The sequence below is a fragment of the Cricetulus griseus genome, chromosome 2 (assembly GCF_003668045.3).
Source record: "Cricetulus griseus strain 17A/GY chromosome 2, alternate assembly CriGri-PICRH-1.0, whole genome shotgun sequence".
Lineage (NCBI taxonomy): Eukaryota > Metazoa > Chordata > Mammalia > Rodentia > Cricetidae > Cricetulus > Cricetulus griseus.
This window is the reverse complement of record NC_048595.1, coordinates 265,248,847-265,265,628: the sequence shown is the minus strand read 5'-3', so window position 1 is coordinate 265,265,628 and position 16,782 is coordinate 265,248,847. Positions and strand designations below refer to the sequence as shown.

At 46.0% G+C, this 16,782-nt stretch overlaps 1 protein-coding gene across 1 annotated transcript in view; it reads right to left on the bottom strand.

Annotated features, from left to right (window-relative positions):
• Positions 1 to 3,981: 3,981 nt before the first annotated feature.
• Scml4 (Scm polycomb group protein like 4) overlaps positions 3,982 to 16,782 on the bottom strand; it is a 47,407-nt gene continuing 34,606 nt past the window's right edge. The window contains exons 5-7 of the mRNA XM_035439094.1: positions 14,221 to 14,505; positions 5,754 to 5,899; positions 3,982 to 4,361 (exon numbers count right to left, since the gene is read on the bottom strand). Coding sequence (XP_035294985.1) covers positions 4,236 to 4,361; positions 5,754 to 5,899; positions 14,221 to 14,505 — 557 coding nt within the window. The 3' untranslated portion in view covers positions 3,982 to 4,235. The remainder of the gene's footprint in view (positions 4,362 to 5,753; positions 5,900 to 14,220; positions 14,506 to 16,782) is intronic.

Below are 16,782 nucleotides of genomic sequence, written 5' to 3'. Positions count from 1 at the left end.
TGGCAATATGGAAGCAGGAATGTTTGTGTCTCTGGACATCTGGACATCTGCTGAATTTCCCTCAGGGCTTCTCAGTCTGTCCTCTCATGGAGCTGAGAGTTAAGTCACATGGCTACACCACAGGAAAGCAGAGCAGGGGCTCAGCTCTTAGTGTGTTTATGTCAAAAACCAAAACAAAAAGCAGAGTTGGGTTTTCTTTCTTTCTTTCTTTCTTTCTTTCTTTCTTTCTTTCTTTCTTTCTTTCTTCCTTCCTTCCTTCCTTCCTTCCTTTCTTTCTTTCTTTGACAGCCCTCTTCTTAACAAGATGTTGCAATTAAAAAAAAAATCTACTCCTTCACAGCTCATGTGTTTCTCTGTGCCTTAAACAACAATGTGAACCTGGCTCCACTGGAGACGTGGGTAACCTGTGAGCACACATCCCGTTGCTTATGCGTAAGGGAACATCTCTCAGTTCCTCAGGGAGAGATCAGAATGCTCTTCAAGACTTTCTGATTGCCCTTTCTGATTGGTGGCGCATGCCTTTAATCGCCCCCACTCAGGAGGCAGAGGCAGGGGAACTCTCTGTGAGTTCGAGGCCAGCCTGGTCTCCAGAGCGAGTGCCAGGATAGGCTCCAAAGCTACACAGAGAAACCCTGTCTCGAAAAAAAAAAAAAAAAAAAAAAAAAAAAAAAAAAGACTTTCTGATGATGACAATGTTCAAATAGAACGTTGGGCATTTCAAATTTTCTTCAAAGGTTCAACAAAATCCTCCTAAAAGAACCTAAAAGTTTTTACTTGAAACAGTTTCAATTTTAAGAAATATTCTGACAGCAGAGGGTTATGGCCATGTCATGTCCAGGGCTGTCAGCACAACTGTTCTTTTATTGTTTCCCCGAGAAATGTATGTTTTTGTATGTTCTGGTTGCTTCTTGAACTCTCAGCCCAGCATCCCTTCCCAAGTTATTCATTTTGAACACAGTTTTTCTGAGGAGTTCTCTGATCCTTTATTTCTACCAAAAGGGAATAAACATTGGCAATCCTGTTGAAGAGAAATAACATGCCCATGTCCTCCCTGACAGACATGACTGAGACCCTTGGCCAGCTTTCTCTGCCTACAGTTCCACAGTGTGCCCTTTCCTCGGGCATCCGGGTCCTCAGGTTTGGCATGTCATGTTAGCCATGTGAAGGACCAAGTCAAGAAGCCAGAATTGTTCCAGTCATCTAACTGTCCAAGGGACAGGCCCTGCTACAGTAAGAGGGAACACCTTCTAGTAACAGCCAGTAGGAGGACTAAACTGGGCTTGCCTCCACATTACAAAGCTGGGAAGAAATATAAGAATATGGTATACTCCCAATCACTTCCTTAGATTTTTCCAACTCTGGTATCAGGAAATACACACTCACACACACTCACACACACACACACACACACACACACACACACACACACACACACACACACATATACACACATACACACACGCGCGTGGGCATGCGCCATATCTTTTATCTAAAATCTTCACAAAGGGAATAATGTGTTTCATAAAACATTTAAAATGCTTTAGGCAACAGAATTATCTCTTGATTTTTTTCCAAGTGTTTAACAGACAAATGTAATTGGAAATGTTTGGAACATGAGCACACACACTCTTTAATTTGGAATTACACAAAATTTGATCATAATTCACCACAACCTGAAGCAAAACTATGCAGATGGAATAGCAAGAGTGCTATCTGCCAAATGTGAGTTCAAGTCCTTCTCATTTGGCCAGAGTAACCCCTATGGCCTGGACCTTTAAGGTCTGTTTAGAGGAAATGGCCTGGCGTGTTTTACATTTGAGAAGCTATTTAGCTGCCCTGTTTGACAAGGTTTTTGAGAGGAATGAAAATTAATTATAATTGCAGCATTGCTACAATGATTTGGTCAGCTAATTAGATTCCATGCAAAAACAGGCAAGAAGAATTGGTTCCACTGGTTCTTCTGTTGTATTGCAGCCTTCGTGCCAAGAATAATGAAATTGCTTCTTGGTTTCTTAATTTTAAAAAAAAATTTAGCCAAACCTTAAATGTCTGGGATTCTGCAATCAAGCTAATTTAAGGCTTTGTGTGAAATAAGACAGCACCTGACTGAGAGTTGTGGTATGGAGACACAACTCCAGTACTCCCACAGGCCCTACCTAGCTCTTCTTCGAAAGCTACTTGAGGTCTCTCTTGTTTGACTTGTTTGGGTGTATTTAACTTGGGGGCACCAGGGAGGCACTGGTAAGGTTAGGCAGGACATTTGGAAAGCTTAAGTGTCCCTGGAAGAAGTGCCATGGGTCTGCAGGGACAGGGCACAAACAGTTGAGTGGAACAAGCAATCGTTCCAGATCTCGCTGCTTTCATACAGCAATTCTGTTTCTATGAATTGTCTGACAGTTTTTGAGACAAGGATCTGACTTCAGAGCCTCGGCAAACACCCAGCATTAACAAACTTCCCAAGGCAGAGTCTGTTCATTGCTTTTAACATCTTAAAGATTCTCCCCAAGGTCTGATTAAAGGTCATTTTGTCACATGCTAACAATAAGGGACATCTAGTTCATCAGACACCTAATCAAGTTTCATTCAGTGGGAAGCTTTGGGACATTCTTCTCCTCTGTCATATTTCAAGTCCAACCACCACCGTCTATGTAACAAAGATCTTGCAGTGTTGTGCCACATTTTCTCAAACAGGCAACATCACAGTGGGCCCCATAGCACAACGTGGAATATTTCCTGTGGTCTATGCCTAAATTCTAGCTGATCCATACCATAGGTAGCTCTATCCAAGAGGCTATACCCATCTTGTCCTGGAGCAGAACATCTGGATAAGAGCTGAGGGGTGAACCCCCCTCCAGCTCCTCTTGCCAGCTGAGGCCATGCTCAGGCTGCAACCTAAGGGGAGATGCCTTTTCTAACCCACACTGTGGCCGTGGGAGACCCTTTGTTACCCTTGATCCCCACCTCCTCAGACACACCTGTAAGGAAAAGGAGGTGCCCATGAGTTCTCCATTGGAAGGTCTTGCCAAAGAATAGCAGCAAAAAGATCACCCTTCTGCCCAGGAAACTGTGTCTCCAGCCCTCTCTGGACACAGCTGCAAAGGGTAGAAAATCAATTTTTTCTTATTACTTCACAGTGAAGAGTGAAAACCTATTTGTAAATTGAATTAAACCCAGTAAAAACACGTCTGTGTGTTTGTTGAAGACTAGAAAAATTAGCCACAGACACAGTTCCAGAATGCAGCCATGTAACTTGAAATCAGCACTCTCCCGTTTCATACTTTGTTGAGACAGTTTTCTTTCCTCTCTTTTTCTTCAAGAAATACCCATAGCTAAATGTCACCAAGATTCTGCAGCACTCCAGCTTCTCAGCCTGCAGCAAGAGTCTGGGAGGGGAGTGACTCCAAATCTTTGTTTAGGCAGACAGTTGCTTCCAAATCCTCACCTTGTCAGTCAGTCAGTCAATGGTGAATATGAGCTGGAACCCTCCAGATCACAATTACTTCTCAAGTGGCAATCTGGGGTGCTGACTGTGGAATCAATCCCCTATCCCTGAGCAAGCCAGACCTTGGGAAGCCCTAATGCAGCCATTGAGTTCTGCATGAGCAGGCCACTGCAATCTGCATCCTGAAACCTCATTAGTAGTCTGCCCTCCTGTGGACAAGTGAAGGACTTAGTAGCTAAGACTAAAATATCTTTTCCTCACTTCTCTTTGAGGGAGCAACAAACTTCAAGCTTTCAGATAGTGCAAGGTGAGGCAAGTCATCCTCGGGAGGCAGTCATCCCAGAGCTGACTCCAGTGGCCTCATGCTGGTCGGTCCCCAGTACAGGGAGAGGCTGCCTCTGCAATGGGAAACCCCACACCACCTCCAAGGACAAGGTCCTTCTCATGACTCTGAGAGGCCCCTCCGGGCACTCCTTGGGTGACAGCATTCAGTTATCCACTCTGTCATGACACAAATAGCACCCATAAAGAAGGACCAGCATGTCAGGGACATTAAATGTAATAGGCTTTTCTGTGATTTTTCTGACAAATCAATGACACAGCTGAGCCTTTGAAAGGGGCCATTTGGAATGTTAGAAAAGGCAAATGCGCACACATTTGGTAAAAATACAGTCTTTGTGGCTGTTAGTTTTAAGGAGACAATCCACTTGGGATACTGGCTGGGTGCTGCTGGGTGCTGGTCAGGCAGAGGATAGTCCCAAGCTCTGGGGCTTTGCCTCCAACTCTACAAACTTCAGAACTTAGCTTGCTTCAGCTTTTCAATGTGGTAGCAGAGTTTCAGCGCCGGTCCCAGCTTCAGGCCCAGGTATTTCATAATCATGTCACTCCTCAGCAACAACAAGGCATTGCCATCAATCTCCTGGTGCAAGGGGGTTGGGAAAAGAAAACCCAGAAGACGGTTAGAGCAAGCAAATGGCAGCTATGGTCAAGGTGTGCTAACCAGGCAGCTTAAGGGCAGCTGACTGGGTTAGAGGGCATATGCTATTGGTTCTGGGAGAGCTCTTGGGAACAGTTAAAGCAAACAAATATGATGCCCTCTTCTCCCTGTGCCCTCCCTGAAGTCATTTGCTACCTGGTGCCACTCGGATTCCTGACCACTCCCAATTGAAGGAATCAGAAATAAGTTCACCTCCATTCCTATTATTCCATGTATGGCATTTGTCATCCAACTAAATCCTCCCACAGAGGCCAGCCTGAGGGGACCCAGATTGATGCTCCCGGCTTTGAAGAGGATCATGAAGTTGGGAAAGGTAAACAGATTGCCCCTAAAATACTAGAATGTATCCCTGAAAACACCTGGATCTTAGCCTCTGGAGACCCTGACAAGGCTCCTGTCTGACCCATAGAAATAAAGACAAGCAATGTCCATTGTCTTAAGGACCTGAATTTGTGGCAATTTGTTACACCAGCAATCCAGAATTAATAAGCTGAACAAGTAATATAATAATTCTTACATTTCACCCCACTTCTGTCTTTATATATTTCAGAAGTAACTAAATGATTATAACATTCATATGAAAGCTATTTATGAATTAGGTCTCACATAATGTATTTAAGTATATTTTCTCATGTAAAACTCTAAGCCAGTGGTTCTCAAACTGTGGGGTCCAATGAGCCTTTCACAGGTGTTACCTAAGACCATCGGAAAACACAGATATTTATATTATGATTCATAACAGTAGCAAAATTACACTTATGAATTAGTAATGAAAGTAATTTTATGGTTGGGGTCACAACTGTATTAAGGGGTCACAGCAGTAGGAAAGTTGAGAACCACTGCTCCAAGCAGTAAGAATAGGCTAGACCACAGTTTGCCCAGCACATGAAGGTGTGCTGTAATTGACAGCTGGATGCATACAGGTTGGACAGGTGCATGGATGGATGGAGGGATGGATGGAGGGATGGATGGAGGGAGGGATGGATGGAGGGAGGGATGGATGGATGGAGGGATGGATGGATGGAGGGAGGGATGGAGGGATGGATGGATGGAGGGATGGATGGATGGATGTGTGGGCAGAAAAACAGCCAAGGCCTAAGAGAGAACAGAAGAACAAAATGTTCCTTAAAAACACAAAACTGATGGTTGCTCTACTCTGACAGGCCTATGGTTACCGCTGTCTCTCTCATCACTGGCATACTCAAGATTGATAGGGCTTAGTCGAGATCACCAGCATTTGGGGGATCCTGAACTCCTCTCTCCTTCTACGCATCCCATTCCCTGGCCCTCCCTCCAGATCCACTGCTTCCATACATGCTTTCTGAAGAGGTCCACATGAGGCCCCAGAGCCTGAGGGTCAGCATCTTTCACAAATCGAACCACATCCTCTACAGTCCAGGTGGAAGGGTTTCTGCTGCTTGGTCGCCGGGTGTCCTGAACCTCTGGAGAGGGGCTCGAGGCTGCATGGAGTAAGCAGAGGAGGGGGACCATGAGCCAGGGAAACTCAGCACTCACCTGGGGCTGCCTACTGGGTATACCCACTCCCAGCTGCCCTAGGAGAAGTCCTTAGTGCTCTGAAGTCCATGGCACAGCCAAATGGCTGCTCAGTGAGGAGCAAGGGGCATAGGAAGGCAACAGCCACTCGGTGCCATGCTGTCCAAGGAAGGAAGTTTGGGGAACTTTCATCCTCAACAAACAGAAATTCTGGTTCGGCTGACGTCTTCCAGACCCTCTAGAGGTTCGGGACTCTGTTTGTGGCCTGGCATCTGCTATAGCCAGGTATTGGTGACTGAGGCTGGTCGAGCTGAGAGAAGCAGTAGTAAAATGTGCCTCTGGGGTCTGTGGGCCAAGTGATACCGGGCCCTTTCTGGGTCCTCTGGAGATGGTAGTGGTAGCAGAACTGAGGTGTGTTTGGGCCTTCACTTTTGGACTTTGCAGAATGGCTAATCTGCCACTTAACATCCAGGAGCCCTGGTAGGGTCCATCTATACCTGCTCTCTGAGGAAGGTGATATCACCTCACTGCTTGTCCTTCGTCCTAGTACTGGGTTCTTCTGAGTTTTTAGGAGGGTGCCTCTCCTGCTGGCCCTTTTCCCTGCCATCCCTGCTGAATCTCTGGTAAACTCATACTGCTAATGGTATGGTTAATGTGTATTGTCTTTGTGACTGGATTTAGAATTGCCCAGGAGACACACCTCTGGGAAGCATTTCCAGAGAGAAGGGAAGACACACCCTGGATATGGGTAGAGGCACCCAGAGTCTGGGGTCACAGACTGAATGGGGCAGTGGTGGAGAAAACCAGTGTGCTGGCTAAGTTTTATGTGAACTTGGTACATGCTAGAGTAATTCTGGAAGAAGGAACCTCAATTGAGAAAATGCTCCCAAGAGATTGGCTGTAGACAAGCCAATTGACTGATGACTGATGACTGATGTGGGAGGGCCCAGATGACTTGCTGTGGGCAGCACCACCCTTGGGCTGGTGGTCCTGGCTGCTACAAGAAAACAGGCCAAGCAAGCCAGTAGGCAGCACTCTTCCATGATATCGGTTCCTTTCTCCAGGTGCCTTGAGTCTCTGCTATGATTATCCTGGATAATGGACTACAAGGTGTGAGATGAACTAACCCTTTCCTCCCTAAGCTGCTTTTGGTGATTGTGTTTTATTACAACAATAGAATCCCTAGCTAAGACAGCCAGCTAAGCTCCAGCTTCCCCTGCTCTGCTTTCTGTACAACAGAACTGAGCATGCACCACTGCCCAGCCTCACTCAGCTTCTGCTTCCATGCCCAGCTTGTCAGGGGGGGCTATACCCCCAAACAGTGAGCTCACCCCCTTAACAGTAACAGTAAGGGGGTACTGTTAAGTTACCCCCTTAACAGTAACTTAAGGGAGGCCTTCTCCCTTAAGTTACTTCTTGTCAGGTATTTGTTCCAAGGAATGAGAAAAGTAAGAAATATCCGCATATTCCTATCCCCCCAAACAATTTTCCCATGGGTCTCCTTGCTTTGCTACTTTCTGTCTAGCATATAACTGCCACTGCCTCAAGCTGTCCCTGAGACCAAGATGTGTCTGTATACATCTGCCACTCAAGGTCCCTCTGAGTCCCCCTTGTCTATGCACTGAATCTCCAAGTCAACAGCTGTATTGTGATTCCACAGTACTTTCCTTCTTAGATGCAGACGAAGGATTTGTGGCTAGGGGACCTAGGGACAAATCCTGGATCTTCCTCTGCTTATGATTAGGCCACAATTTATCTTAGATCATGGCAGGATTCTCTAGCCAGAGAGGCTGGTTATGGGTTCTGAAGTGAGCAAACACTGGGCCTTCTGGTCAACCTACCACAGGTATTCCACAAAGAGGAGACTCCCTACACATCCACGTGGGATACTGATTATGGCCCGTTTTCCTATTGCTTCCCTATTTGCCCTCCTCCTGCCCAGTGATATCACCAGCCACCAAAGCCCAGGGAGATGGCTCAGTGGGTGAAACATTTGCCATACAAAAATGAGAATTTGAGTTTGAGTCCCCAAAGCTGACATAAAAATACGATGCATTGCAAGTGTCTGTCTGTAATCCCAATACTCCTCAGAGGAGATAAGAGAAGGAGGTAGAAAACTCTCTGGAAGTCTGTGAACCAGCTAACCTAGTGTACACAGCAGAAAAGCAGTGAGGAGACCCTGGCTTGAACAGGCAAGGTTGTTCCTGAGACTTGGTGAAAAGGCACCAAAGATTGTCTTTGAACCTCCACATGAGAAAGATGGCACACACAGAGTGCAATTCATACACCAACATACAGGTACACGACATAGCCACATGTATACACATACACACAAATAAAATGATAGACAGTGAGAGAGAGAGACAGAGAGAGGGGGGAAGAGAGACAGAGAGAGACAGAGCCCTGCCGGCTCAGGAACCATCAGACCCCTTTGTGAACATCATGGCTATCCTCTTGCTATCACCTGCCTCCTCATCTAACCTCCTCCTAAGATGCTTCCCCAACCCTTGCAGTACTCATACTTTCTGTAGCCTTAGATTTTAATTCCCCGAGAATCCTCCATGTTCATTTCACAATCATGTACCAAGCACTTTCTTCCCTGGCTTGGCCTTTGGGAAAAATGTTTGCTGAACAATACAATCCAAATCCTCTCATTACAGGGGTCATATATTACATTGACCCCCTCCACAACTGTGCAGACCATAAATATACTTGAAATGTAGAATTGACGACTGTGAAATGGATCAATATGCTTTACAGAAACCTGCTAGCTTTGTGTGTGTGATCCTTGCCACTACTTCAAGGCTAGAAAAAGGCCAAGAATACCAAACAAACAGCAGCTTCCCTACAGGATAATTCTAGGAGCTGAGAAGCTGGCACAGGCTCTCTTTTCTAAGTCTAAAGAGGAAAGTGGTTTCTTCTGAATCTGTGCTGGTTGTGAACTGGATTTACTTTGAGACTTTTTCCCCTGACCTTTCCCTGTTGAATCTGGAAGGGTCCTATAAGGGGTTTGGCACCGGGCATCTCGATGAGAAACTGTTAATGTTCCACAGAGCCTCCCAACACTGATGCACACTAGTGAGAGATGATTTTTTTACTCCATTTAAAGACATCTGCACTCAACATGCGACTGAAGAATCAGAAATCACATCTGTCTTCAGGGCCCGCCCACGGGAGCATGGCTGTTAATCAGGCTGGTAATAAATGTCCTGACCACAAAGACAGGAAGTCTTTAGCCCAAGAATGATTCTGGGTGATGAGAGCAGAGGTCAAATCTAATTTCCTATACTTGGCAGGAAGGAGGGGAAGTCCGGCCCACTGATAAGAACGAGGTCAGGGACTGCAGTCGCTGTCTGCAGCAGAGGGCGCTGTCAGTGCCAACTGTAGAGAGCAGACTCTGAGGTAAGCGTTCCCACACTGGGACTTGGTGCCAGATGCGGGCACCTTTTCCTTTTTCGGGATGGTGAAAGAGCAACCAGACTGGCTCAGGAGTATTTCTGAGGGTCCTTTTAGTCACACAAGACAGGACAGCAGGTAGCCTAAGTCAAACCTCACGAGTCGCTCCTCATCCAAAGCACACAAACTCACTAGAGAAGGCAAATGGAACTTTCCAGCAGCGCATTTGCAAAGCCAGTGCAGGTCTGTACTCACAGAGAAAAACCAACACGCCACCACACCCTGCTCCAGCCTCTGGGAAGGTGTCTGGAAGACAGAAGCGTCCAGTCCGACACCGCTGGAGCAGGCAGATGTCAACAGTGAGCCATGAGGCAGCGAGTGAATTGTGCATGGACAGAGCATGCAAAGCACTCGCCATCCACAGCACTCTCTAGCGCTGGGAAAGCCTTGTTGGTCAGACCGCTCCCCATGGGCTGTGGAGTCGTGAAAAGTGAGACCCAGTGGCGAATGGGTACATAATTAAATCTTGTTGCTCCTGAAGCCAAATTGATGGTTAACAGAAAACTAGACCACCGGCAAAGCCGGTGCTGAAAAGCAATCCCTCAACCCCTGCCAAAGTACAGGTGCCACATCTGCAGATCTCTTTCTGTCATATGCATTCCCATGAGCACACACATAATTGGTTTTTGCTCATTCATAATTCAGGGGAAACTTTAGCTAACAGTGTGGGAGAGTGGAGCAAGCGAGTGATGAGCCAGGATGAGCCAGGAGCCACAGCTCCCACCTCCCACAGCTGTGCCTGGCTCGGCGGTTCTCCAAAGTGCAGGAGAGCTGTGTGTGGCAGGATCTCCATGCTCCCTCCAACAGTACTGCCAGTGACACTGACACCTCTGAAGGCCTCAGGTGTGTGTCCAGGGCTATGCAGAGTGTGAGGTGCCCAGGCTAGCCCACAATCGGTGCAGAATCAGGTGGTTTGAAACAGTGTTGTTTCATACTCTTTCAATTCCAGTTTGGAAGACAATCTGAGGTGACAGAGACCAGAGAGAAGGAGTCCCAATCTTCCTCATATTTGAATCAGATTTTTCTATTAATCATTCAAGATAAGCTGACCTGCCAACAGGACAGAAAACGTCCCTGGAGACAGCAGGCCAGGCTGGGCAGCGTTCCTTCTCAGCCAGCGGCTACTCTGTGAGCCTCCACCCACTTGCCTTGACACAATGTGATCTCTGCCAGAGGCCTGTGGACATCTCTCCTTCAAAGGACTCAAATGTCGCTTCTCATTTCAGTGGGTGTCACCTCACCTCCCTGGAGCTTTTCCTGACTCCCAAGGTGAGGGGGTCCATCAATCCCTCCATCCCACACTGTCACAGCAACACCTCCCCATCCAACACACTGGCCACACTTTGAACCTCCACCAGCAATCACAATAAACATGCTAAAGTCTGTCTCTCTGGAATGGGATCCTTCTGCCCTGTTCACTGCACCATCCTCAGCCCTGAAAGTCCCTGCCTAGGTGCTCAGTGGACGTCTGCTAACCAGAACACCCCAGTCTCTTAGTTGTCTCCCTGCCATCTTGGGCAGCAAGGATCAAACGGGATAAGGTTATAAATGTCTGATTAGTCCCAAAGCTAGTAGGTATTCTTCTATGTCATCCATAAATGTCCAGTAGATTCAGCCCCCCAAATCCCACCAACAACAACCAGCTCCCTCCTCTGCTCAGAAATATGTGGTTTAGAATTGCTGTAAGTGAAGCTCCATCTGCCTGACACAGACCCCCAAACCATCCAGTGTGCTTTCCCACATCACCTAACTCTTTTCTCCACAATGAGGAAGCCCTGCAGAAGCCAGGCCTCACATGAGTCCCTGTCCTCATTCTTTCTCTAGCAGAATTATCTCTATCCCTCACCAACTCCGCATCCCATGGACGCCAACTCCAGCCCACAGGAAACATTTGAGCTATAACAACAATGTCAGATTTATTTTGCATCTTGGAGCCGCCTGTGGCTGGGAATTCTATAGCATATTCAGGAAGCTTTTGTTATCTGAAACCTCTTTACAGCCTTTTATAGCTCTGGCTGATTGTATCTGGAATAAGAGACAGAACCTCCCAATATTCACCTGAATGTCAGCTTAAACCCTAGGCAAACCACATCCCACGTTGCACCGTGGTGGCACTGGCAGACACTGGCAGCCCAGGCACTATCTCCAGGGACAGTGGGAGGTTAGGGTAAGGCTTCACACAGGAGGGAGGGAGAGCTGGTCACATCATCACTCCTCCTGTCCTGCCTGCAGCCTGGTGCAGCTTCTAGACTGTGTGGTTCTAACCCATTGTAATTAGGAGTTGGGGAGAAAAATCCATTTCTAGGTTTCTTAGAGGGTTGATGAGTTGGGTCAAACCCACTGAAAAAGAAACAGTTTCTTGGTGGCAATGGATTTCACCTGGGATGTAATTTCGGAGGAACATCAAGTAGTCATTGGAGAGAGAAAAGGCTTTAACAGAGACAAGAAGAGAGAGAAGGACCTGCAGCAGGGGTGCAGGCTGGCAGATGGTGAAGGTGGGAATGGAGGCTAAGGCTTTCCCTGTGCTTTCAATGTGATGCTCAGCGCGGCATGCTGAACCACCATGCTTTCTAATCACCGGTAACTGGACAGGTTTGTTTCAAGCAAAGCAATTGTGGAGAGGTCCCGGATAAAGAGTCACAGCGGGGCTGGATTCCTGTCCACCTCACCCTCTTCTCCATCCCCTTCCACATCAGAAAGGACCCCAGGAAACTGTGCAAGCAAAGGTCCTGGAGTTGTCTGGACAGACTCAGACTTTGGAGTTGGCCACGCCAGTTTGGTTCAACAACTGACAGACTTCTTGATCCATGCTACCTGGAAATGTATCTGGTAACAAACATGTTCTAGAAGCAATACATTACTACATAATAAATACTAAGTAGCAATAGAAAGTGGCCCATGGTTGATGATCTATAAATGAAAGTTTAACAAAGCTGTTGGGGATGCAAATATAAATGAGACCCCCCCACAAGACAGGTCATGGTTCTCTTAGTGTGTGGCAGGACAGAGTGATACTTGGGGGATAAAGTACCAAGGGAAGGAAAATGGAGAATACACTCACTCATAATAGGGAAGTGTGGCTCGGACTACTAGCTGCCTGCAGAACACCTCTTATCCCATTTCTGTATAACAAGGTCCCTGATTTCCACCTGGAATCCAAACCCATATTTTCCAGTTTCCTTTGCAGCTATTGACAACGTAACTCAATTCTAGAAAATGAGATGTAGCAGAAATGGAAAGTTCTTTCAGACACATTAGGCACAACCCTCTGTTCCCTTTCCTCCCACCTACGTGGCCCTCTCTCTCCTGAGGATGCATGGCTGAGAAGCTTGCTCCTGTGTTCCCATTTTCCCTTTAGCACCCTGCAGAGGCACCGTAAATGCAAGCCTTACACTGAAAAGTTCCTGCAGTTATAAAGAGTGGATAAATTCATTTTTCTGCCTCTTAGAGCCACCTCTTCTTCAATCCTTGGCCAGCAGAGGCCCATCTGGGGCTTTCTCATCTGGGATGGGTGAAGCTGTTTGAGGGAGTGAGTGTGACTCGTGGCAGTCACTGGAGGAGGGATCCATACCTAGAGAAGAGATGTGGCTTGCCAAAGGGCACACAGGCAGCCCAGTGGATGGTGACAGAGAAGCAAGCTGAAGCTCCCCTGATTCTGGCCCGGAGCCTCCTTCGGCTGTTCCAGCTGTGGATAGGCTGCCCTCTGTTGAGGGATGTATTCATGGATCTATGCTATTAGTGTTTATTAACCACTTACTATGGCCATTGGCCTTCTACTAAGCTACTTGTATTCAACCTTCCCCATGGCTCTGTGAGGGAAGTGTGGCTGGTATGACCATTTCAACTTCTCAGGTAAGGACACAGGCACGGAGAAACTAGTACTTTAAACTAGTACAGAGAACATCAAATCCAGAATTAGGCTGCTTCATCCATGAAGTTATCCATTCTGCTAATCGCTCTAATCCATTACTGAAATACCAAAGCTTGAAAACGACTCTGTGAAGCAGGGGTGTCCAATATGATGTCATATGATACGTGCTATATTAAATTCACTGAAACTCTGGTTACAGGGTGGCCACGGGCTGCAGATTGGACCCGTCTGTTGTAAAGAGCCTCAACATAGTTCCTAGAATCACACGTTCCTCTGAGCACTCTCGTGTATTACCTTTCTCTTGTGAGGGACAGGAGGGCCTAATGACCAGCACTGAGACACTTTTTTTGTCTTTTCTGCTTTCTCCAGTGAACTCATGCCATGGATGAGTCAATCAATCTCTTACTATGAAAAAGACAACCTTTTATTTAAGTCTGCTGCTGTTTTCTTCTGGGAACAGAGCTGGGCTCCTTCTTAGTTAAGTGGGATCTAACGGTCCAGCCTTGCCAATGGATTTGCGAGTGGGATCCATGCACATTGCTTCTGGGGCATCATATATGTCATCCTCATCCTCACTCTCGTCCACTAGATGTAGGTATGAGGTGAGAAAGGCATGGTAGAGACATAAAATGAACAGAAAGGGGGCTCTGCCTTGAGAGGGAACACCCCCCTTGGACTCTTGAACTAAGCTGTCAATGGCATTTAAGTGAGTGGGCATTTTGTAGTCTGCTAATTATTCCTAACCTGATGTATCATTTTCTTCATTTATGATCAAAAAGTTGAGATTGGCTGCCTATAAGAATAGCAAAAATCTAAGGGGCTTGTGGAAAGTTCTGGTTTCCAGAAGTGTCATGTTCAAATCCCTGTAATCTAATCCCCTCCTATCCCACCCCGATTCGTCTCCAGGGCAAGGGTGGAGGCCATTAAGCCACCAGTAAGCCAGGGCACGCATTACATTACCACATCTGTTTCCTTCCACATCGTTCCTCTTGGGGCTGGAGGCTAGGAACCTCAGTCCAGGTGTCGATGGACCTCCCGAGGCCACAGGGTTGGTACGGGAACCACTGGTGGTAGTGGCAGGGCCTCCCACAACGTGGCTGTCTCCAGAGTTCAGCTTCTTGTAGTACAGTGAGGAGGAGTGGGTCAAGGAGCCCCTGTGGCTAAAGGCAGTGGAGGTGGTGTCCATGCTGTAGCGGTTCATGCCCACAGGGTTTGCCAGACACTCTTCAGCTGTGGCTGCCTGGGCTAAAAAGTAAGGATGCAGGGAACAGACATGAAAGAGCAGTCCAGGGAGCTACCCAAGCCTCAGTCTTGACAAACTTTGCTCTGACATGCTCAGTATTACCAGTGAGCATGCACAAAGAGAAGACATGAACACAGACTAGTCCAGCAGACTGAGATCTTGCCTTACCAGAGAGGGACCAAAAGACAGGTTCTTCCATGTTTAAAGGGCTATCTTAGCCCTTAACCACTTGGAAATGAACCCCCCCAAAAAATTAATAGTTCTGTTTGTGAGCTGTACATGTGATCAGTGGGTGTGTGTGTGTAGAGAGGTACATGTGGAGGTGTGTTTGAGTAGGTATGTGTAGGTTGTGTGTATGTAGATGTGTGTGTAGGGGTGTGTGTGTATGTGTGTAGAGGTATGTGTGTAGGTCTGTACAGGGATGTGTGTGTGTGTGTGTGTGTGTGTGTGTGTGTGTGTGTGTGTGTCTGTAAATGTCCAGATATATCACAAAGATAAAGAGTACCCCCACCTAGTCAAAACCATATCTTTTTAGTTTCATCAATAATTGCAGATTAAACACCATCAAAACAGATCCTGATATACCAAAAGAAACACAATCAGTAACAACAAGAAACGTTCCAGGTTTGGCAATGAAGAAACACAAGACCCAGACATCTTTACCATGTCTAGATTACTCCTTCAAGAAGGTACTAAAAAACTAAAAATTGATATTAGGGCAAGTAGCTGGTCTCACTGCTGGGGACTTCCATGGAGGCTGCCTGGAAACAAAAGCAATCAAGACTTAAGACCATGGCCCTAACTTAGAGGTACATTTTGTAGGTGCAGAAATGTCTGTTTTAGGGCTAGAAAGATGGCCCAGCAGTCAAGAGCACTTGCTTTTCTCCCAGACAACCTAGGCTCAATTCTTAGGACCTATATGTTGGTGCACAACTGTCTGTAGCCCCAGGTCCAGGGGATCCAACACCTTCTCCCTCCACAAACATCAGGCATGCGTACAGGGCACAGACAGACATACATGCAGGCAAATAACCCATACATATAAAATAAGATAAAAAGCTTATATTGTAGAGGATGAACAATTTCATATGATTAGCCATTCACCTTAAGACAGTAAAAATCAGCAAATTAAATTTAAAGCAAATGGATAGAGATTTGAGCACAAATTAATCTAATAGAAGAAAACATTAGGAAATAAAAACAGTGATAGAAAAAGCTATCTTTGAAAACAGTAACAAAATGAACAAATCTTTAGATGACTTGATAAAAATATAGGCAACTCAGATCACTAGATTCAGAAATAAAAAGAGGTATTTCTCTCAACCTTACAGGACTAAGAACAGTTGAAGTATGCCCTAAATGACTGTAATTAATTAGGTGATTTGAATGAAATGGGAAAATTACTGGAGCTGACTCAAGAAATGATAATCTGTATAGTATAGACCTGTAGCAAGAAATTGAACTAGCGATTTAAAAAAAATCCACAAAAAAGAGAAAATACAAGTGGTTCATAGGCAAACTCTGTCAAACATTTCAAGATTTAAAAAAATACAGATTTTTCACAAATTCTTCCAAAAAAAGTGAAAGAGGAGAAAATGCTTTCCAACTCATTTTCTGAAGCTTGAGTCTCTTTGCTGCCAAATCCAGACAGACACCTGAGGAAAAGAGAATTACAGGCACCAGGACGCTGATCCCATGGATGTGGAAATCCTCCCCCAGTACTAACAAGACTGAACCTGATGACATCCAGGAAGAATAATTGAGCACTAAATGAACATCTGAAAATAAGTTACCATGCTGTAATGATAGAACACAAAAGTCCTGAGACCACACGGCCATCTCCACAGATGCAGAAAAAGCTTTTCATGATGAGTATCAGTCAGTAAGCCAGGACAGACCGGAATTAACTCAGCGAAGGCTGTTTGAAAGCCCACAGGTGACACCACAGTTCGTGGGAAGAGTGGATGCTGCTCCCTAAGGCCACCATCACTTTGCCATCAGCTTTGCATTGGAGGTTTCAGCCATGGCTCAAGATTTTGCTAAGAAAAAGCAAGGACAGCCTTCCAGATTGGAAAAGGAAGTAAAATGACCTCTGTGCATACAAAAGCCTCACGAACCCAGTTTTAAAATTAATGGAATGAATAAATTATCAGCAAGGTTGTAGGGTGCAAAATCAATACACAAAAATCAATTGTATTTCTATATACTTCTGCTGAACAACCTGAAGATGAAATTAAGAAAGCAAACACATACAATAAGATTAAAAATAGTGAAACACT